Source organism: Ylistrum balloti, unplaced genomic scaffold (assembly GCF_031769215.1).
Source record: "Ylistrum balloti isolate Yb309-2 unplaced genomic scaffold, AGI_CSIRO_Ybal_v1 Utg370324, whole genome shotgun sequence".
Classification (NCBI taxonomy): domain Eukaryota; kingdom Metazoa; phylum Mollusca; class Bivalvia; order Pectinida; family Pectinidae; genus Ylistrum; species Ylistrum balloti.
In genome coordinates this window covers 322,468-347,675 of record NW_026782237.1, presented here as the reverse complement: position 1 = coordinate 347,675, position 25,208 = coordinate 322,468, and the positions used below count along the sequence as shown (strand labels likewise).

General features: G+C 33.6%; 1 protein-coding gene across 2 annotated transcripts in view; it reads left to right on the top strand.

Moving 5' to 3' along the window:
* Positions 1-6,995: 6,995 nt before the first annotated feature.
* LOC132553369 (molybdopterin synthase catalytic subunit-like) overlaps positions 6,996-25,208 on the top strand; it is a 24,686-nt gene continuing 6,473 nt past the window's right edge. Inside the window, exons 1-5 of one of the 2 annotated variants that reach the window (XM_060217605.1) lie at positions 6,996-7,054; positions 12,935-13,041; positions 17,145-17,272; positions 18,629-18,726; positions 22,480-22,630. In XM_060217605.1, coding sequence (XP_060073588.1) covers positions 18,630-18,726; positions 22,480-22,630 — 248 coding nt within the window. In that variant the 5' untranslated portion in view covers positions 6,996-7,054; positions 12,935-13,041; positions 17,145-17,272; position 18,629. Of the gene's footprint in view, positions 7,055-12,934; positions 13,042-17,144; positions 17,301-18,628; positions 18,727-22,479; positions 22,631-25,208 lie in introns of those variants that run through there. The other variant, XM_060217606.1, reaches the window with a different exon arrangement.

Genomic DNA, 25,208 nt, shown 5'->3' with positions numbered 1-25,208 from the left:
TCACTCCTACACATCATATACCTTAATCTCTATATAGCTGGTCACTCCTACACATATCTCTAAATTTCTATACAGCTGGTCACTCCTATACATCATATACCTAAATCTCTATACAGCTGGTCACTCCTACACATATCTCTAAATCTCTATACAGCTGGTCACTCCTACACATCATATACCTTAATCTCTATATAGCTGGTCACTCCTACACATCATATACCTTAATCTCTATATAGCTGGTCACTCCTACACATCAAATACCTTAATCTCTATATAGCTGGTCACTCCTACACATATCTCTAAATTTCTATACAGCTGGTCACTCCTATACATCATATACCTAAATCTCTATACAGCTGGTCACTCCTACACATATCTCTAAATCTCTATACAGCTGGTCACTCCTACACATCATATACCTAAATCTCTATATAGCTGGTCACTCCTACACATCATATACCTTAATCTCTATATAGCTGGTCACTCCTACACATATCTCTAAATTTCTATACAGCTGGTCACTTCTATACATCATATACCTAAATCTCTATACAGCTGGTCACTCCTACACATATCTCTAAATCTCTATACAGCTGGTCAGTCCTACACATCATATACCTAAATCTCTATATAGCTGGTCACTCCTACACATTACATATCTAAATCTCTATATAGCTGGTCACTCCTACACATTACATATCTAAATCTCTATACAGCTGGTCACTCCTACACATTACATATCTAAATCTCTATACAGCTGGTCACTCCTACACCTTACATATCTAAATCTCTATATAGCTGGTCACTCCTACACATTACATATCTAAATCTCTATACAACTGGTCACTCCTACACCTTACATATCTAAATCTCTATATAGCTGGTCACTCCTACACATTACATATCTAAATCTCTATATAGCTGGTCAATCCTACATCATAAACATCATATCTCTAAATTTCTCTATAGTTGTTCACTCCTTTACCTTACACATCATATTTCTATATACATGTAGTTGGTCATTCCTACATTTATCACAATATACTCAGGAAAGAACGAAGATTCCAGGTACTACTTACACCACATATGTATGTAATACATAAAACTAGGACTAAACATTAGAGACCATTTGAAGTAGAATTAAGATAATCTGTACATTTTCCTTCTCCTACCAAAATTCCTTAATAGAAGCTCCACACTGCATTTAAAATTTCTTGTGATACAAGCACTAATCATTACATCTTATGAGTTTTACCTAGTTATAGACAATGGTTTTCAAATATCAGTATGTCTTGCCATCCATAAAGAATATAGGCTTTTGACAATACAATAAAGACTGCATATATCTTATGCTTAATTGTTGTTCTGGTCCCAGCTTATACATACATCTTTCACACACTGTGCACCTATGATGTACATGTAAGTATATAATTTTCTATTTGATGACAATATGCTCAGCCATAGAAGAAAAGTAGGTTTTAAGTTATATGTCTATAATGATTTTTTGCAGTGTTTAACCCTATCTCTTATCCCTTGGAATGACAATTTATTCATTTATATTCATTTGTACAACTTTTGCTTTCCCCCTCTTCATGACCATATATGGTACTTAATGCTAAATTTTGATTATATACTTATGAATTCAAGCTCTTTTTGAGAAGTATTTGGTAAGCTAAAATCACAAATATAATCATATCTGACAAAATCCATTAACCACTTTAGAACAATACCTTTCCTTGTTTGATTTTATAGTTTCATGGATAAACTTTAGCAAACTTTGTGGAGGAACCTAAAAAAAGGGACTCAAAGGAGTTATGCTTTAAAGAGAAAAAAAATGTAAGCGATTGTAACACTCATAAATACTAGCAGCATTATCACTGCTCAACTTCTCTTTAGCTCAATTGGTTGAGCGTAAGACTATTATGCCCAAAGATCCCTGGGTCAAATCCTAGTAGAGGCATCATAATAAAATAATGAACTCTGGGACATTGGCATCTATCTAGGGACTACAGAATAATACTCAATTAATTGGTTGTAATACTTCAGCTTGAACTTGTACTAGTGCTTGTTAAGTCTTTACTTAAAAGAAGAGTTCACAACTTAAATGGGAAGGATGTTCTAGGTGTTGTTGACCACCCTGTTGCCAAATGCATAACCTCTGATACTGGTAATGAATCTGTTTCAAGATCTTCTATTCTATGGTATTGAATCTATATTTAGCTAATTTTTCATTGTTGTCCTTAAATGGTGCATCACCAGTGCATAATCTATATTGTTTAAGCTTTTAAAGACTTGTAACATTTCTAATCAAAACCCTCTATACTGTTTAGGATGATAGCCCCAATTTCTTTAACCTAGCTTGATGTGGTAGATCCCTTAAATTTCATACTAGTTTAGCTGCCTTCTCTGTATTTTATCGAGACCTGTACCTTGCTCATTATTTAGTAAAGGGAACCATACCATAATTGCTGTTTATAAATAGGGATGAACTAGGGGTTTGTAGTGTCAAAACAATTCTTAATTGATACATGTCAAGGTTTGAATATTATATGCCACCCAGGTTACAATTTACTTTGTCAAAGCTGATCAAATATGATCACTAAATATCAGATTTTTGTCTTCAGTTATTCCTAGATTTCTCTTATTGTTTACTTCTTCAACTGGAGTTGTAGTACTATTTTGTGTTATAGTAAAGTTTGCGTTATCTTTGGCATGTCCTGGGTGAATTTTGAGGTGTTTATACTTTTCAACATTGAGTTCCATTAGCTACTGATTTGTCGATGTAAATAGCCTTGTATTGTATTTATTAAAAATGTCTAACATCATTGGTAATATTCTAATACCAATTATTTATTGAGTCACTCAGGATTGGTATGTCACATGCAGCTATCATGATGCTGGTATCTCAAGGATCACAGGGAACCAGTTATCGCCCCCGCTTCATCATTTACATTAAAAATCCTATGTGAAATAAAAAAAAATATACTATTTTTCAATTGCTGCCTTTCGAGTTAGATTAAAAATTAAAGTTTTCTTGACATTTCTTCATTTCAGTCATGTGACTTAGTTATTTCCACTCTTTGCAATTGATAGTAAGCAGCAAGGGAATTTTAGGTATCAATGCATTATTCTAGTGTGGATGGATGCTGTAAAGATAAAATAAACAGAAAAGATGCCACCAAATACCCAAGTAAGTTTCTTTTATTTCAAACACCTAATATTGAAAAAATCTTTCAGTAGTGTAACCGAATAGTCCGTCAACTCAGAGGTCCATCCATTCAAGATTCAGTTTTAACCATGTGACATGATATTTTATACTTAAGAATTCTTTTAATGTGTCAATCTAATAAGCTGAAACTATAGTAGAGATGTAAAAATTTGTTAGTCATGGACTAAACACATGTTTATAGACCAGAAGTAGGTTGGGCTGACAAAGTTTCCAAAGGTCGAAACTAATAAAAAAAACCAACTTAAAAATTGGCTAAATCAAAAGGCAGCTTTTACCAGGCACTTTTTAATACAAGCACTCCTTCTTTCTTGAAAAAGCATTTACAACATACACACAAGGTGTATTTTTCATCATGAATTGTACGAGAAAGAAAAACTTTCAAGGGCCAAAAAGGGAATGGCTTAAAGCATAAAGAATAATAAACATTATTTAGTTATCTAATAGATATCCTAAGTTAGTAAATAAAGGGCTACCATTAATAAATTCAAGATGGTACTGTACAAGTTCCAAAAAACGCTTCAAGAATTGAACATTCCACAAATATAACATTTCAAAATCTATGTCAGTCCTGACTATCAACTCTGAAATAAAAAAAGGAAATGTACATGTACGTAATAAGGCATTCTGTGCTTATATTGTTGTTTCCTTTGTTTTAGACTTAAATACCTGCTACATAATGTATCTTATTTTGCATTTCATTTCTAATATTTAGGCAATTAAATAAATAATCAGTGATTCTACTTTCTTGATTGTACCAATATTTTTGCAACTGAATAAAAAAAAATTCTACTAACTTATCAGATATACATCAAAGCAATTAAAATGTTCTAAACTAACATTTACAATGCCCCTCCCCCTCCCCTCATATGAAATCTCTCTGAAGATAAAAAAAAAACCTTGGAGGTTAGCAAAAAAGGTAGGTTTAAAAGGAAAAGTCTAGAGATAATCTGCATGGTGGCAGCCTTTATAAATATGCTTTTAAAGGGAAGAATTCTGAATATCAATTGAGCCCTAACACAAATAAAATCGTTGACAAATAGTCAAGGCCGTTACAACTTAATTAACATCATATGAAAAATACATGCATGGGACATTTTATGCCTACCCAAAACTTAGTTATAAACTTTAATTACCTTATCAATATTCAGTATTTGAGAAGTCAGTGACAAAAGCAAGCAAACCATTTCAAAGATCAATGAATATACAAAAAAAACTTTTTTACATGCAGAGACCAGAAACACGCGACATTTATACTATTTTTTTCTTTTGCCTTTTGTAGAATAAATCAGAGACATATATAACACAGTGTTATATATGTCTCTGAATAAATATATCAAGCAAATTATTGATAATGAGAGTGGGCATTTACAAATATAGGGATGTAGCCGCCTTTTATGAGTATGAATATTATATATGTAATTATATATCAGTATATCGATAGCATGTCCAATAGAATTTAAATGGTTGTTTACAAAGTCATAAGAATTTAAGAAAATTGAATTTCCCGCCATGTGTCAGTTCTCAACAATCCACCGATTGGGATTGCTTGTTGTTGAATATTATAAAATTGATAGACCAATTTACCCAAACATACTGACACTTTCAAGTTCTTCCAAACTCTTCTTAACATTTTCTGAGCTTGTAGCTGTGTTTTCTTCTGCTATTTCGAAATGTCGACTGCTTTCTTTATCCCATACATGCGCAGTAAAAACGAACTTGGAGTCGTTGGAATGTTTGAAAGGGGCAGTAGGGAAGGCGGATGTACACTAAGCGTCCATCTACACTGATTCGTACATATGGCTGGTGTAGAGGTGAGATATGAACCGCCAGGATAGAAATGATGGATATATTGCTATTAAAAATAATTGTCAGGGCACACCTGCGATCTAACAAACATAATAATTTACTAATGCAGATGAGGTTACAACAAGTAACGTCAATCTTTGTTTCAAATAATGAAAACTCGCTTCGGCTAGGTTGACATTCGTTCATGTACATGTAGATATCACTTTCTGTTTGAGTCGTTGAAAAATTTAGATAATTTAGATCCAAGTGGTATCGAGAACATTTTAGCGCACTTTCGTCCGTGTTTATATTTTTTTCTTTTTGTCGTAAGAATAGCTTTACAGAGCTAAAGTTAAATTGTTTTAAAACACTACGTAAAATAAAGGTTCTTGTATCTTTGATATTGAAGATGAAATGGATTTGGGAAGACATGCATGTCAATTTGGTATTCAGAAGTGACCAACAGAAAATCACCGTATACTTTTGTAACATTAAACTGATTATCTGGGTTTAAAGGCAGATGAATAGCCAAACAATTTTGATGTGTATACGGAAATGAATTTGGGTGCAGGGAGTCACTCTTGCTAAGGGTCCAGGTGTGAAGCCCTCCCAGGTAGGGGATTTGAGATTCAAAGCCCCCAAAAGCTGGGAGGAAATAAATCTACATCGGTGTAAAGGTAGCTATGCATATGAAAGGTACAGTGATATATAAATATGGGGCATTACACTGATCAAGATTATAAAGTTGATATGTTATAGCTTGTCTTTCACATGCACACACACATATATGTGTAGTAAAGGATATTTTCCACTTGAAGGGATATTTAGCCCAAGTGAGGATTTCAAATAATTCTTTTTGTAAAAAAATTCACAAAAGGGCCTGGCCTACTTGTATTTTTAATGGAAAATGTATACCTCAATTCACCAAACAATTGTAGAGACAAATAATATTTAATTTGTGGAAACTATAAAGTTTTAGCTAGATTGATTTATAAACATAGCTCAATCATGATTGAGCCACAAACTTTTGTTTTTTATCAGATAAACCATATGAAATATTGGTGTATATTTGAAAATCAACAAGAAATAAGCCATATAAAGGAACAGAATTCCAATCCCAGCAGAAGTTATTTAGTAAAAGTAACAAAAATATATGAACCTCAATTTATAACCAATACTTTGCTTGAAATTTTTTCTCCAATTAATGACTAGAGTTCCAGATTCTCCAATGTACTATATTTAGACAGTCAGATTTTATTTTTATATTGGCAGGTGGTATTTCTACCAATTTTGCTAAATTGAAAGATATTTTGATGCTGACAGTATAATTTTAAAAGTCTTCATTCATTTATTTACTGATGATCCTGTCCTGTTCTCAAATGAATTAAGGCAATAATGCAACTTAGTTTAGGTAAAATAGCTTGTGTAATCTTTGTCTTGTGTAAGGCATCTTCCTAGTGAGTTTGAACTCCAGTGGGAGTAACATATTTTTCATTCTTCATTAATCTTCCCAATTACAGAGTTGATGCACTGATCACAATACATTTGTATGTAGTGTATAGAAGATCAGGAAGCTTCATTAGAGCTGAAGATTTAACATAGGTTGTGGGACAAGGACTTTGTGAAGGAGAGTGACTAGTCTGAGGTGGAGAGTAAATGTGCATCAAAAAACTACATACATATTTATAGTTTTATATTGTCAGAACATTTTCAATAACAGGAGCATCTGATGGCCTTGTCAGAGATTTGAATTTCTTAATTCAAGCCCCAATGTAGGGGCAGGATATTTTCACTATTTAAATTTTCAAAATGTACCAAAAGACAAAGCCAGTTGAAATGTATACAAGCATTGATAAGATGAGGTCATCCTAAGATAACAATTTTTGTCTCTAGCATCAACATTTGTTTGTATTCACAGGTGGAAGTACTGTTCTTTGCTAAAAGCCGTGAGTTGTCTGGTCTGAAAACCACCAGAATCAAGGTAGAAAATCCAACCAATCTTCAACAACTGATCAACAATATTGTGAGCCAATTTCCCAGGTAAAGTAAAAAAAAAAGAAACTTGTCAAAACTGTAAATGCAAAAATTATTTACTTGATTTCAATTAACAATCAATTACACATATCCTTTACTCTGATTGCCAGTGGAATTCTGTCAATATTATAACCAAACTTTATTTGTTTGAAGTCTAGAATAACAGTGTATGTCTTCAGTTATGTTGATATTCAGATAGTTTTGATCCCCAGTGTCACCAGACCATTTTCAAAAGGTTCATGCAACGGGTTCCAGGATTATTCTCAACAAATGTTGTTTTGAAAGGTCAATATTTACCTGTATCACAGGATGTGATTTAGGGCACAACAGAATTATGACATGCTTTATATATATATATATATAAATTTTTACTACTCTATGATTTTTATACACCTATCAAAACTTTGATGGGACATATGTCAAATATTCTCTATGTAAGGTGTTGTCATTCCATCCATCCATTTGTTGTAAACTTTTAATTTTTAGGAGATTTTTTCCCAGTTTTCTACCCATCTTTTCCAAACTTGGTAGACTTAATCATCATGATATGAAGTTGTGTTTTCCTGAATGGGAGATTGATTTGACATAATTGTCATGAAAAAGTTACTACTCCTTTTTGTTTTCATAACATTAATTTTTTTTTGGAGATCATCTCTATTTGCTTTTTTAACAAATTTCTTTCAATTTTGGGGGGCTTAATCACTATGACATTAAGTGGTGTTTTGGTATGGCTGTATTGGAATTAGCTACTTCCCCTTATTAATTTCATAATGTCGATCTTGTCCGAAGCTCACCTCTTAATTTCAATGGGTTTCTTTCAAGCATGATATGCAGATGTAACCATAACGTGAAGTTGTGTTTTCCTTCACAGCAGGTTGACTTGACTGTATTTAGAAGAGATATTGCCCGTTATTGTTTTCATAATGTTAGCTTAAAACCACCATGACATGAAGTTAGTTTTCCACACGGCATTTTGATTAAGATATTTTTGAAGGATTTATTGCCCTTTGTTCTTTAGCAATTCATTTGGTTGGAGTTTTTCCCTCTCTCAGTTGGTCACCAATTTCTCTAAAATTTGGTAGGATTTATAACCATTATATGAAATGATGTGTCCTTACTTGCATTGTGATTTCACAATTTTTGAAAGCGTTATTGCCCCTTTTTTATCAACTTTTTATCACATCCAGATATCCCTTCCCTCAGTTTTCAACCATTTTGTGTTATTTATTTTTTTTAGGATTGTTAGGCTTGAAATCCACAATATGAGATTATTCTCATAAATGATATTTTGATTTAACAATATTTCAAAACGTTTTTGTTCTTTGTTCTTTTCATCATTTTAATCTTGTGCAGTGATATGTCTTTTTCTTTCAGTTTACCACCAATTTCTTTAAAATTTAGTATGCTTTGATTTAATTACCACCAAAAAGAATTAGCACTATTATCCCTCTTGACATTTTGACTCGTTATTTCCATTTCCAGTTTTGAATTCTTTTTAATACAACAAATCCTGAATATTTCTTTGGCATGGTACAGGCAAATATTATTCTACTCCACAGTACAGCTGTTAAGACAGAATAAACTGTAATTGGGGAGGATAAATGTGACTGGTTATGCTTTTTCAGATGGTCTGCTTCTAGGGATAAAGGGCATATATTAGGGAATAAAACCTGTAAAAAGTTCTGCTCTTTTGGCTTGGATAACAAATTTGAACATTTGGTCTGGAGCATGACTACAGGTAAAGAACACAATGACACCAATGTTGAACAAAATACAGGTTTTGCTTTGTTCTAGAAACAGAAGCCACCTGGCTTACAGGGTTAATTGAATTGTAGTTCACTCTTCCATGGGCTTCATATCATACTTCACTTGGACCCATTAGGGAAATCATTTCAGAATTTATTTATCCTATTTGAAACTCTTTGTTGAGTGAGTAACTGAATTAGCCAGGTGAACGATGCAGGCCCCTTGGGGATCTTCATTTTGCATGCAATTGATTGTGTCTCTCATTCAAAGTTTTGAATATATAGTATCAATACATTAACCTTTCTGTAATTTAAGTAATTTGGTTATTCCTCTCCTCAAATCTACCCTCACCTGTTTTTGGATAATCTCTTTGAGATTTTGACCGCAGCGACAGAGTCTGATATATATTTTGTAGTGACAGTTTGATTGTTTCATGATCGTACAACAATGTAAGCCACTTTTGCATGGGAGCTGAGGACAAATATTGTTCCAATACATGACATTCTCGTTGAAATGTTTTATAAGAATATGTGAGTCATAAAAACTAAAAATATACAATTTTGAGAATTGACATATGCTGTGAACCATATAGAAGGAAATTAATAGAGGTCAGAATTCATTCAACCTAAATTTAATGGCTTGACAATTCTACTGTGATTATCCAAGAGAAGAATAGACAACATCTGACATTTCCTATTATTAACTTGGAAAAAATTATATTTATTTGAATTGTGTAAGAATATAGTTACTGATCTGAAACAGAACCCTGGCTTGAATGAAATACAATACATGTTTGATCCTTGTCATGTCAAAGTATAAAGTCACACTCATATAAAATTGTTCAACCAGCTTTTGTTAAAGTTCTTTTATGATAAAAGATGGTTTTCATATATATTTATTTAATGCTGTCTTCACTGGCCCAGTACTAGGACAATTTAATATCTGTATGGAATTGCCTTATATTTTACTGTGACATCAGTGTGAGCACAAACAATTATTCATGTATATATATCTCAGTACTGTTTACTGTAACGGTTGTAGAGGTTAATCATCAGTGTTTACCAGTGATTATGAGGTTGATCGTTAATGTTTACTATAATGGTTATAGAGACTGAGTGTTTTTATTGTTAAAGTTGGCTTATTAAGGTCATACACACCACAATACACCATCCTGTACATGTCTCAGATGAAAATTGAAATAAAACTTTGGTATGGTTCTGAGATTTGAATTTTTGAGTTCTTTGTACCTTAAGTTGAAAATTTTGTGAATTTTGAGTTTTGGAAGCTGTGAATCAGTTACTATTTGCAATTTTAGCCCACCGTCATTGGATGGCAGACAAGCAGCCATCTTGGATTACACCTAGTAATGTTTGTTATCCCTTTTTCTAAAGAAGTCCTGTACGGAACTCTCTAATTTCATTTATAGGTTTCCTGACAGGACAGGATTTTCACTTTGAAAGTTTGTCATCACTATTTCTAGAGAATTAATGTGTTGATCTTTTCTCAAATTTCAAGTGTAGGGGCCCCTTGGTCTGTGGTTGCTCTTGTTTGATTTTGGGTCTGATCAGAAAAACTTAATGGCCAACAGGCAGCCATCATGGATTTTGTCTTAGAAAGTTTATTATCACTATTTCTTGACGACTACAGGTTAGATTTTTCTCTAATTTTGTGTATCCCTTGTTGAGCCTGTTGATTTTTGTACTGTGTCAGGAAATGAAAATGGGCAACAGAAGGCCATCTTGGATTTTGATTTTGAAAGTTTGTTATTGCAATTTCTTGAGCAATATTGCAGATATTTATCAGAATCCAGGTATAGGTCTTTTTGCTCCTAGTTGTGTCTGTTTGAGTTTAGGACTGATCAGAAAAAGAAAATGGCCGATAGGAAGCCATCTTGGATTTCACCTTGTAAAGATTATCATACCTAATTCTTAAGAAGCCCTGAATGGATCTCTCTTAAATTTCATACGTATGTTCCATTGTGCCCATTTGATTTTGAGACTTGATTAAAATATAAAATGACTTCCAGGTGACCATCTTGGATGTGACAGGTATATACCTTATCAACACTATTTCTGCAAAGGAATGTTCAAATTTATTATCATTAAGAGCAAAAACAGGGAAGAGAAGAGAAAAGAAGGGAAAAGATCGAACTTTCAAAGAGCATCTGGCATCTCTTGTCTTCTTACTTAATACTACTGATTGATATAAACATTTCAGTCCTCCTAGTTTTAAATTACTTTAAAATGAGCAAATATACTTAGGAAATTCAAACCAGTCATTCCTGAACTCCATCGATGTTGATCATCTTTGCCATTTTTATATCAATAAATTGCTTTCCTTTATTGTTTAATTTTTGGCCGGGTTGCACATAGTACAAATCCGGGTTATAGTATGGTGAATGTCGGGCAGGCGGGGAAGAAGGGTACCAGTTTTGTAGAATCAACTTCTAGAGTTTTTGATGTAGAAGCTTGAAACTTTGTAGGATGTTTATATATATGTTGAAGATGTGCACCTCCTATTATGGAGTCATTCCGGACATTTTTCTTGATTTTCCGGGCTTTGGAACTTAGTCACTTTCTGAAACTTTTCTTGTTATCACAGTTTCTCAGAAACTACTACAAACTGCACCATTTTATAAAATACAACCAAACTTTCTCTCTTATTACAAATATTCTTCATACTCAACAAATGAAACACCCTTAACTGTCTTATAAATACCATGTAACATTGCACTCATCCCACAACCTGGCCAATTGTGGCTTTGCCCCATTTTTTAATTATTTTTGCTTATCGGCCCTTTACTGCTTATGACTGCACTCTTTGAATCTATGATAATTAAGCAATGGTACATATAATGCACTAATACAATAATTGTATACCAGAATCAACCTTGCTATGATTATGAGTAGAGATGATAATGGATCCAGTGGGATGTTCATTTACAAGTAAAGACGATATGTATGTATGACGAGATCTTGGCGTTGGGTCTATTATGATCTGTGTCAGTCCAATGAGCAGGTTCACACTAACTCCTGCATACAACAAAGAAAATCAGTTTAGCGGAAGAATATGTCCTTTAGATTTTAAAAACCATTTAATTAGAGATTGTTTTGTTGAGAACATCTTAGTACATCAAAGTATAGGGGTCACTGCATGCCTAGGCTTCGTAACCTCAACAATAAAAGGAACAAGAACAGGCACATTTAATGTTGTGTTTCTGAAGTTTGAATTTGATCTAAACATACATCCAGATGGGTTTTAAATCAGGTTTTGATGTATGTTCTTTTATTTTCCATCAAATTAATATGTGTATGTTATGTTAGAAAAAGTTATTTCTGTGAAATTGTGACAGATTATGCCTCCAACCCTACAAACCCTGGAAAAAGAAAATGTACTAAAACTAATTTGTTTTGTCCTTATAACTGATCTGCATGCCAGTTTTCATCATGGTCATTTGTGTAGATAATTTGTAAGGTATATAAATCATGTTTCATTAATTTAAATCTTCAAACAGAGTTCTCCAACATGTTCATGTCAGCTTATATATATATATATAGGGGTCGACAAGTAGGAGAACAGAACAGATAACACCATTGCAGAGAAACAGACCAAAACCATCATTAAGATCAAAGTCGTTGTCTTTAATTTTCTTCCGTTTAATATGTTTACCAATTTAATACATCAGCACCTGCTTAAATTTGTGTTTTCAAATAACAGGTCATTTCATACACCTTAATGTATTATTCAAGAAATAACTAATTAAACATTTACTTAATTAGTAACGGGTACATGTACACTAACATAATAATAATTAGTGATACTATTACGATAAAGGAAGGCTGCTGTATTTGGAGTCTTTTTTTTTTTTAAATAGATTTGACCAGTATTACCAAAAGAGTGTGCCTTCAGCTTTAGAAACAGTGTGTAATATCTTTCAAGCCTGATGTCACTTTCAGCTGAAAAAATGTTCAAGGAAAAGTTACTTAGATGTAAAATATCTATGCCTAATTTTGTATTTCCAGAAAATACTGATTTTCACAATTTAAATAAATCACTTAATGAAGAGTGCCATTTATTTGTCCAGTAGTTGTAAGTGATCAAATGTGTAATATGTTTATAATGATGGTTTTTTATATTTAGGTTTCTCGTGCCTATTTTTGAGAGACAGCATATAAAAGCGGTGTGTTAATTTGACCTGATTGAGTTATTGTTTTGTGGCTGTTACCTACGTCATTGTCATGGATCAGGTAACCATTAGCAGGGGGCCATAAAAATTGGCAGGCTAATGCAGGCATTTATAACATGGTGATTAAGTTAGATATCTTTCTGAAGGCTTATTGGAAGATGTTCAAATCGTTTGACAAAATAATTTTTTATAAACTTGACAATAAAGCTAAATTTTAAAATTTGATTAAGCAATTTGGTAACATGATTACTGGAAGTCTTTTGGCTGTAAGGTAAAAAAAAACCTGTGAATGCAGCAGTGCATGATGATTTCGTGTCAGTAGGAGGAAAGCTGGGTATTTTTGTAACATAGTGTACCAGTTTTCTGGCCAGTATGTCTTGTTGGTGTTTTTTTTTAAAAAGAGTATGTCTGTCTGCATTAAAAGGGAGATAATTATCACCCATGGCAGACTTAGTTGGTTATGTTTAATAGCATTTAAAACAAACAATGATTTCATGTCATTACATTGTATAATATGTTAATGAAATATTGGTCAGGTGAAAAATAAACAAAAATAACTAAATTAAAAATCGTTCATTTTTAATTAATTTACCAAGAATTGAATAACAAATTAAAAAGATGATATATTGGCCTGATATCAATACATTAATTCTTTGTTACCAAACCAATGACCCTAGAAATATTATCTACAAAATGATGTAGTAGACTGTCCTGTTTATGACACAATATTGCGATTAACCTTGAAAATACTGAGTGCAGCAGTGCGTATTAAGACATAAATAGAAGTTATTTGTGCAATAACTAATTTTGTAGGTCAGAGTTTAGCACTTGGTGATTATAATTTTTCATAGTATACTCAACATTTACAGCAAGAGATCGGTATAAAAAATGAGTTCTCCTCATTTTAGAAGAAATATTAATAATGTTGTCTCTACCTGTCATTCTGTGCTAATTCAGTTTCCACTTAATCACTGTTTGATAGGTGGAAATATTGAGCAGCAAATGATGTATTGTTGAATACTGCAAAGATGCAGGTCAATTTTTTTTCTGGTTCCTATCAACTCCTTTTTCAGAGTTGTGGCCTTTTAATTAAAAGAAATAAACTTGTTCTCAGTAAGTGGTCATTTTGTCAGTGCTAGAGGGGAACAGCAATTGGAGGTTTTGTTGTTTTATGAAAAAATATAGGTCCAGTTAATATTTGGTTCAAGTCTACCAAGAAGTCTGCCACTTAGAACTGAGAGAACTATAGTGTTGTGTTTTGTCCATCTACTATCCATCTGTTTGTCTGTCTGTCCATCTGTCTTTCAACACATTATCTTGTCCAGACTCTGTCTCTGGAAGTCTTTTGGCAGTAAAGTAAAAAAAAAAAACAAAAACCTGTGAATGCAGCAGTGCATGATGATTTCGTGTCAGTAGGAGGAAAGCTGGGTATTTTTGTAACATAGTGTACCAGTTTTCTGGCCAGTATGTCTTGTTGGTGTTTTTTTTAAAAAGAGAATGTCTGTCTGCATTAAAAGGGAGATAATTATCACCCATGGCAGACTTAGTTGGTTATGTTTAATAGCATTTAAAACAAACAATGATTTCATGTCATTACATTGTATAATATGTTAATGAAATATTGGTCAGGTGAAAAATAAACAAAAATAACTAAATTAAAAATCGTTCATTTTTAATTAATTTACCAAGAATTGAATAACAAATTAAAAAGATGATATCATATTGGCCTGATATCAATACTTTAATTCTTTGTTACCAAACCAATGACCCTGGAAATATTATCTACAAAATGATGTAGTAGACTGTCCTGTTTATGACACAATATTGCGATTAACCTTGAAAATACTGAGTGCAGCAGTGCGTATTAAGACATAAATAGAAGTTATTTGTGCAATAACTAATTTTGTAGGTCAGAGTTTAGCACTTGGTGATTATAATTTTTCATAGTATACTCAACATTTACAGCAAGAGATCGGTATAAAAAATGAGTTCTCCTCATTTTAGAAGAAATATTAATAATGTTGTCTCTACCTGTCATTCTGTGCTAATTCAGTTTCCACTTAATCACTGTTTGATAGGTGGAAATATTGAGCAGCAAATGATGTATTGTTGAATACTGCAAAGATGCAGGTCAATTTTTTTTTTCTGGTTCCTTTCAACTCCTTTTTCAGAGTTGTGGCCTTTTAATTAAAAGAAATAAACTTGTTCTCAGTAAGTGGTCATTTTGTCAGTGCTAGAAGGGAACAGCAATTGGAGGTTTTGTTGTCTTATGAAAAAATATAGGTTCAGTTAATATTTCATTCAAGTCTACCAAGTAGTCTGCCACTTAGAACTGAGAGAACTGTAGTGTTGTGTTTTGTCCATCTACTATCCATCTGTCTGTCTGTCCATCTGTCTTTCAACACATTATCTTGTCCAGGCTCTGTCTCCTTCACTACTTTCACTTGAACATACTTTTGGCATGGAGATCACCTGAGTGAAATGGTGTGTTATGTACTAGAAGTTCAGTTTGATCTACATTTTGACCATTGATCTACAAAGAAAAAGGTTGTTTGGGCTCTCTTTCCAACTCTACCAATCACTGGAACTTAATACTAAGATCATGGGTTGACCAAGGTGAGGCAGTGTTTGTACTTTTGACCTGAATTAGATATGGCCGATGCCATCAATTTAAATTAGTGCCATACCTTCCTAGAATACATTGTTGGTGATACCACTATTTGTTTGGGACTTCAGATAGTGCTTTATGAAATTAGTGATTTGAATTCATTCATTCACACTGAAACCACCAAATACAATTAAATGCAATTGTAAAGTAACAATATATATAATACATGGTGTCACCAGATGAAATTTGATAGCAAAATGGCACAACTTACCGGTATACATCCAGCAGATTCATTTACAATCCTTATTGATCAAAGTGGATCTCTCAATCATTCAGTGTCTAGAATTAGTTCCTGCATCAACTCATCATCACTTTATTCTTGGCATATCATTCAACATTTGGTATTTGACTGTAATTCACTGGATTGGTTTCTTATTTCTAGAGTTATGGCCCTTGCTTGTACAAAAGACAAGTTAATTGCACCTTTTAAAACAATTTAGAATTAGATAGAGTAGAGCATAAGAATGATACATCACAGATGACCAGTTTTGATGCACTGTTAAATGGTTAATAATTAAATACACGTAAAGGTACAGTGTAATAAGATTTGGTTTTTTAGCCCACCATCTAATAGATGGTGGGTTATTCAAATCGCCCTGCGTCCGTGGTCCGTTGTCCGTGGTCCGTGGTCCGTCCGTCCGTAAACAATTCTTGTTACCGCTATTTCTGGAAAAGTACTGGATGGATCTTTCTCAAATTTCATATGCAGTTTCCCCTTGGTCCCTAGTTGTGCATTGTATCTTTTTTGGACTGATTCGAATTCAAGATGGCCGACAGGAGGCCATCTTGGATTTTGGAAGTAAAAGTTTGTTACTTCTATTTCTTGGAAAGTACGGGATGGATCTTTCTCAAATTTCATATGCAGTTTCCCCTTAGTCCCTAGTTGTGCATTGTACCTTTTTTGGACTGATTCGAATTCAAGATGGCCGACAGGTGGCCATCTTGGATTTTGGATGTAAAAGTTTGTTACTGCTATATCTGAGGAAGTACTGGATGGAGCCTTCTGATATTTCATAGATATTGGGTTTCCCTTGGTCCCTAGTTATGCATTGTACCTTTTTTGGACTGATTTGAAATCAAGGTGGCCCACAGGCAGCCATCTTGGATGTCGACAGTAATACAGCACAAGCATATTGTCCATTATCCACCTTTAACTGACTGCTAACTAATAATACTTTGGGATCTTTTTCAAATGATATTTGCTAATAGGTGCTTAAGAAAAATATCTTGTGCCATCATTGAGTACATTCAATGAAGACCAGTTCATGAACATTTACAACACCTGTCACAAACAAAAAAAAAAATAAACAAATCTTCAAGAACTGAAAACAGATCCTCAAATGGTGGGCGCCAAGATCCCTCTGGGATCTCTTGTCTATATTTACCATGACATTTTTGGGCACACTTTCTAATTGTTAATAACAATATTTATGTAATTGTTTGGTGTAATAGCATTTTTCTTCTCTATATTTAACATTGTTATTCCTGTTGTGTAGTTTACAGGTGTTAGCTGATAATTTAGTGGTGTCTGTTAACGAGGACTATCTAGAGGCAGGACAAGAAGTACACCTGAATCCGGGTGATGAGGTAGCTGTGATCCCACCGATCAGTGGAGGATAGACAGGTGTGTTGTAAAAGTACCACATACACAGGTAAAAAAGTAAATAAACAGGCACTTAATATAGAGTTGGATAAACAGGTGTACCAAATTGATACACCAGCACCAAATGTATAGGTAAAACTCACAAAAAATTAGATACACAAAGCGACACATGTACAAGTATATTCACAAACAAATTTACAGGTTGTACTTGGAAGAAAGTAAATATGCAATGTGCTTTGGTGAAAGTAAAAAAAAATTGCTCAAGACATAGGAAACACCAGGGTATAGTATAGGGTGGTAGTAATTAAAAATTCAAATGAAAATTACGGATATTCAATTTCCAGTGGAATTTTAAATCCACACTTTGCAATATTCAACTGTCAATTTCGTTTCCTTTGCATTTTTTTTTTTTTTAACATTTTCTTGATGAAAATCATTCATCAAAATTCTTAAAAGTTTACAGAATGAAATCAGAATTAGGGCTTACTTCCCTCAATGATTCTTATATTCCATTCTTATTGCGAGTGGAGAGAGTCAGCTTGACTAATGATGGTGATATTTTATAGTCAACATAGTTTACAATATTAGTTAACAAGATAAAGACAGCATGATATCATACAGTCAACATAGTTTATGATGTTGGTTAATGAGATATAAACAGCAGGATATTAACAGGGAGATATTACATCACAGATTATAATTGTTAGTCAGCAGGTTATTAACAATAATCCTACAACAAGGGCTATGATATTGCTGAGCATGATGTTATAATGATGATATTACAACACCAGTAATGATATTGGTTAGTGTAATATTAACAGAGTGATACTTCATCATGGGGTATAATGTTGGTAAGTTAGATGGGTGATGCTACTTCACAGGATATGATATTGGTTAGTATTATATTAACATCGGATACTACAACACAGATTAGGATGTTGGTTAGTTGGTTGTTAACAGGGCAATACTACAGAATGGGTTATAAAGTTGGTGAGTGTGATATTAATAGGGTGATACTACAGAATGGGTATGATGTTGATGAGCATGACATTAATAGGGTAATACTATAGAATGTGCTATGATGTTGATGAGTATGATATTAACAGGGTGATACTACATCATAGGTATGGTGTTGATGAGCATGATATTAACAGGGTGATATACATCATGAGTATGATGTTGATGAACATGATATTAACAGGGTGATAGTATACTATAGAACGGGAATGATGTTGATGAACATGATATTAACAGGGTGATAGTATACTATAGAACGGGAATGATGTTGATGAACATGATATTAACAGGGTAATACTATAGTACAGGTTGTGATGTTGACTTTGATGCTTTTATTGATGTTTTATGTGTTATATTCAGGATGGACCATGTGGACATAACTGAAGACAGGATCAATGCAGACGTTACTTCTAAACTTGTATCTTCTCCAGCATGTGGAGCCATATCTGTCTTCATAGGTATGTATATAGACCTTAGAAAGTGTGGCCCACTTGTATCAGATTGAGATATTATATGATTGTAGTTACTTGTGATGTAAGTTCTTTTTCTGGGATATAGATGTCTCCAATACCTGTAAGTCGACTGTTAAGAAATCACAGGTTTCATTTTGATCTTCATAACTTTGGATACTGTGATGAATAAACCAGGCTGTAAAAAGCACAATTCTGCTTGTGTATCAGTGAACTACCCATCTAACCAAACTGACAGGAGGTTTGCCATCTAAATATAATACCAGGAAGCAGTGTATGATTATTTCATACTAACATCATCCTTTCAATGGATTTTTCTTATAACCTGTTTTCATTGAACGTAGATTGATTCTTCAAAATGTTAAAAAGATGACTTGATGTTTAGAATGGGTTAATAAAAAAGTAATGAAATGATATTTGTTGGTGTAAGATGGGATGGGGAGGTGGTCTTATTTTTAGTCTGCCAGACTCAAAGGGTCGAGTGAACTGTAGGGATACTGCGGCATCTCTTTTCTGGCATCTGTCTTCAGACATTGCGGCATCCATCATCAGTTGTCCATCCATCATGTAGTGTCTGTTAACTTTTCTACATAATCATGAACGACTGAGGGGATTTTGACCATATTTAACCAAAAGCATCCTTACAGGAAAGGGAACATTTTTGTATGATTTGTAAATTTTGCCTATTTTTGGTCAGAAAAATGGTTGATCTCACGACCCTCTGGGGCAGGAGGATGGGGCCAAATAGGGGTAATAGAACAAACATTTTTAAAAATCCTACTCCTCCTGTAAGAATGATTGTACTTGGCACAAATTTTGTTTGAAGGATCTTTGGAAGAAGGGTAATCAATTTTGTATATTAACAGTAGATCTTGCCCCCCTGAGGGGGAAAGGGCATGGTCAAATATGGGTAATAGAGGAATTTGGTCAGAAGCAACTTTGGGCAAAGGGAAATCAATTTTCTATAAAAGGTGGATCTCAGCACCTTGGGAGGGGGAAGAAATAGGGCAAATTCTTGAAATTCCTGGGCACACTCGTGATGTAGGAATTGGCCTTGGGGTCTGATCCCATTCCTAGGGACTCAGTTTCATGGTAATTAATATCTTTGAAACAGTTGAGATCCCGAACCCTAAATCTTACATAGCAATGGGCATCAAGAGATAAAAACATTCACAATGTAAGAACTGGCCCTTGATTTATAGAATTGTTTGGCAACAAGAGATTAACATATTTGTTATTCAAGAAATGACCCTTGGGTATGGCATGTTTTTTTATATAGTTGAGATACCAACCCATATACCATATAAACTCTTAATGAGAATCAAGAGAGAAAGACAGTAATGATATAGGAATTTTACCCGTTGGTCTTGTGGCTTCAAAGAGGTTAAATAACTGAGCTTTAATTTGGAAATAACACTGCTGGGTTAAAGATTAAGGTGAGTGATAAAAGCCCTATCATCTATATGTACTTTTAATACATACTCTGATGGTGTATGTAATGGTACTCTGTTATCATAAACATATGTTGTTATCATAAACATACACTGTTATCATAAACATACGCTGTTATCATAAACATACCCTGTTATCATAAACATATGCTGTTATCATAAACATATGCTGTTATCATAAACATACCCTGTTATCATAAACATATGCTGTTATCATTAACATACACTGTTATCATAAACATACATTGTTATCATAAACATACCCTGTTATCATAAACATATGCTGTTATTGTATATGTTCCCTGTTATCATTCAATCATGCCATTTCCTATATATATATAGCCTGTGCATCATGTTACTTTCCTTCCTTCATTAAACAGAGTTTCACTACAATACAATGTAGGTTTTAAGACAAGTATGTATTATTTGGTACTAAAAAAAAAATCATTAAAATCTCAGGGAAGATTTCACTTTGATATCAAATCAATGACCAATCATCAAACCCAGTCAACTTCATCCTGAACCAAATATGTAGGGGTTTAATGTTGTATGACTGTAGAATTCCTATTGTTTTCCCACTGCTCTCAGATCTCTTGTAGATAGCCCACAGATAAGTCATGGTTATATATAGTATAGGTATAATCTCTCCATCACACTCGAGAAAAACTTACTGTGGATTAACTTGAAGGAACTTCACTTTGATCAAAGAGAAAAATTAATTTCAAATTACATCAGTAAAAATTCACATTTCATTGCCAATAATAAAATAGATTGTATGTGGTTTTTCTTTTTTCTGATGCTGATTATGTGTAAGTTGAGTTCTTTGTAGTTCTTATGCATAATTTAAAAATTCTCCAGGAAAAAGTTACTTCAGACAGACAAAAACCTTTTATTGAGTGTATGAACTTGACATAATTGTGTATTGTTGTGTTTCCAAAGGCAGACATTACTATAGTGTAATCATAACTGTCATTAACAATGTAAATCCTATCTGGAATTTACTGTATAGATGTTTGTTTGTTGTGGAAAAGTACTACAAGGTCCTGGAAAATTTCTTAAAGCCAGCAGAAAAATGATAGACTATCACTGAGAATGAAAATAAAGGCCTTTCTGGAGTAATTAATAAGGTAAAGGTTATCATCAGGTTAGCAGAAAGATGTAGGTTATCATCAGGTTAGTAGAAAGATGTAGGTTATCATCAGGTTAGTAGGAAGATGTAGGTTATCATCAGGTTAGTAGAAAGATGTAGGTTATCATCAGGTTAGTTGAAAGATGTAGGTTATCATCAGGTTAGCAGAAAGATGTAGGTTATCATCAGGTTAGTAGAAAGATGTAGGTTATCATCAGGTTAGTAGAAAGATGTAGGTTATCATCAGGTTAGTAGAAAGATGTAGGTTATCATCAGGTTAGTAGAAAGATGTAGGTTATCATCAGGTTAGTAGAAAGATGTAGGTTATCATCAGGTTAGTAGAAAGATGTAGGTTATCATCAGGTTAGTAGAAAGATGTAGGTTATCATCAGGTTAGTAGAAAGATGTAGGTTATCATCAGGTTAGTAGAAAGACGTAGGTTATCATCAGGTTAGTAGAAAGACGTAGGTTATCATCAGGTTAGTAGAAAGATGTAGGTTATCATCAGGTTAGTAGAAAGGTGTAGGTTATCATCAGGTTAGAAAGACGTAGGTTATCATCAGGTTAGTAGAAAGATGTAGGTTATCATCAGGTTAGTAGAAAGATGTAGGTTATCATCAGGTTAGTAGAAAGATGTAGGTTATCATCAGGTTAGTAGAAAGATGTAGGTTATCATCAGGTTAGTAGAAAGATGTAGGTTATCATCAGGTTAGTAGAAAGATGTAGGTTATCATCAGGTTAGTAGAAAGATGTAGGTTATCATCAGGTTAATAGAAAGATGTAGGTTATCATCAGGTTAGAAGAAAGATGTAGGTTATCATCAGGTTAGTAGAAAGGTGTAGGTTATCATCAGGTTAGTAGAAAGATGTAGGTTATCATCAAGTTAGTAGAAAGATGTAGGTTATCATCAGGTTGGTAGAAAGATGTAGGTTATCATCAGGTTAATAGAAAATATTGAGGTTATCATCAGGTTAGTAGAAAGATGTAGGTTATAATCAGGTTTGTAGAAAAGTTGAAGGTTATCATCAGGTTAGTAGAAACTTGAAAGTTATCATCAGGTCAATTGAAAAGGTGAAAGTTAACATCAGGTTAATGTGAAGTTTATTATTACTAACCAGTTGATATTAAGACTTATTAAGGCTATTGAATCTTTTTTTACAGGTACGACAAGAGATAACTTTGGCGGGAAGAAAGTCTTACGTTTGGAGTATGAGGCCTATATTCCAATGGCCAAGAAAAAGATGATGGAAATTTGTCATCAGATACGTGATAAGTGGGACATACACAAAATAGCAATGGTACACCGTATTGGGTAAGGATCAGTGTGTTATACCTGTAGACTACTGACAAAATATTTGTTATTCATTATAGAAGTGATCAATCAGTTTATAATTATGAAGTATTATATTATCCATATCTTCTACCTTCTTTGCTGATGGAAGGTTACAAAACATCTACTACATGTACTAACTGATGAAGCTGATGTGATAATGTTTTAGAAGATTCGTTTTAAATTTAGATGGGTTATGGTTGGCTGTTGTTAGTCAAAGATTAAAGTAAGTTACCACCTTCTACTTGTGGTTAATCTAGTAGGTGTATTTACTAAAATGTTGATTAAACCCTTACTTCCATTATTAGGCCAGGATGACCTATTGCCATTATATTTCACTCATTGTTCGGCACTGTCTGCCATATGTAATTTTTCCATTCAAGCGACTTCTTCTCAGTTGCTGAAAAGCCTAGGGTTCTTATATTTAGCCTGTAGCATGCTGGGATGAAGGACTACCAACTTATTAAAATAAATTACCTTGGTCTACTTCAAGGTAGCAGGGGTAAAAGTATGTTAAAATCTTTGATTTGAAAATGCCCAGTTTGCTGATATTGTGCCAGAATCATGCTTGGATGGAGGACTATTAAGTTTGTTCAGTTGAATAACCTTGACCATTTTTTCACATTCACAGGGGTCAAATATGTTAAATCCTTAGCCATTAACCAGAAACCCCAGACTAAGGCTGTTGAGCCTGTTGCATGCTGGGATAAAGGGTTTTCACGTTTATTCAAATAACTTATATTGACCCCATTTTCAAGGTACCAGGGGTTAAATGTGTTAAAATCTTTATACAACTTCTTAGTAACCAAAAGGTTAGGGTGCTAATATTGGACCCATAGCATGCATGAATAATGGGCTATTATGTTTTATAAAGTGAATGGCCTGGACCCACTTTCAAGGTCATTGGTGGCAAATGTGTTAAAATTATTTAAACAACTTATTCTCAATAGCCAAAAGGTCCAGACTGCTGATATTAGGCCTGTAGCATACTGGGATAATGGGCTACCAGGTTTGTTAAAATAAATGGCCTCAACCCATTTTCAAGGTCATAGGGGTCACACATGCTGAAATATTGAAGCCATTTCTTTTCAAAAATTCAAAAGACCCAGGATGCTGATATTGGGCCTGTAGCATACCAGGATGAAGGGCTACCAACTTTGTTTCAATAAATGAGCTAGACCTACTTTGAATATCAGTGCGATCAATTGTGTTAAATTCTGCAAGCAACTTCTTTATAAAAAGATCAAAGCTATGGAAATCGGTTCTGTGATATAGTTTGATTAAGGGCTACCAAATTAATTTAAATGATTGGCCTTGACCCATTTTCAAAGTCATTTTGGTCTAATATGTCGATAACATAAGAAATGTTCTTTGAACAAGCCATTGGTCCTAGATCATGATATTTGTGTTGTAACATACTTGAGGAATAGGATTTTAAGTTTATGAACTGGCAAACTTCTATATATAAGCTGTTAATGTTAAGGCCCATGGGTCTCTTGTTGTTACTGAGATTATGAATCTTTGTGCCTTGGGGCCACATTACTCCAGTTGCTTTGGACAGCCTTCCCATGTTGTTCACTGAGATAGCTACTACAAGGAGACCCTGCTTTGAAATGACACTGGCTTTAATTCACAGGGTCATAAATACATTAAACTGAAATACACAAATTACTTGTTAAATTTTCTGCATTTGGAGAGAGTTTTAGAAGGCTATCATCAATCTGATTGTCTAAGAGGAAAAACAGTTTAGTAAATGGCACTACAGACTTGGTGTGATTCTCTACTTGTTTCGATTGATACAACAGTGATGAATAATTTAGATCTGTACACAGGATAATATATGTACTTATAGATATATCAGTGACACAGTGTTGTGAAGATAATGACGCCTGATCTGTCACTTTTTACAATATAAAATATCATACATGGAAGCCACTATACCGACACATGTCCAGTCTTACATTATCTATATCAGTTTTTCCGCAATATTTTTTGAGTCTACAGAGTTTTACGATTCATGAGGTTGATTTTACAATATAAGGTCTTCTCATTGTTATAGAACACCAATGAAAGTATAATTACCTACTAGGGGAGGTATGATGTGATAAATATTTAAAACAAATTTGAGTAGTTTTTCCAACATGGCTCATTTGTTTGTGTGTACCCTGTGACCGATGCTCTTATGATAACAAGGCGGGACTTGGCATTATCTATTCTCTTTATAGCTATTCAATGTATTATATGGTATGGTACTGTTTCATTCATTGATTTTGATGTGGACGTCTTCTCTTTCAGGATCATTCTGATTAATTGGTCCGTTTTTACTGTAGGTGTTTTAACATTACAAATGGTTGAAAATTTGATACAATTATCATAGACAATTTTACTACATGTATATATCACCATTGATGGTACAAGTTGGTAAAAGATTGACCAAGCGTTTGTATAGAAGGCTTATGTTAAGAAGGTATTGATTTCCTTATCAAAACAAGAGAAAAGTGATCTCAATTTCTTTTAAAAGTTTTTGAGTGAGGAATATAACAACATAGCTGTCAGGGAT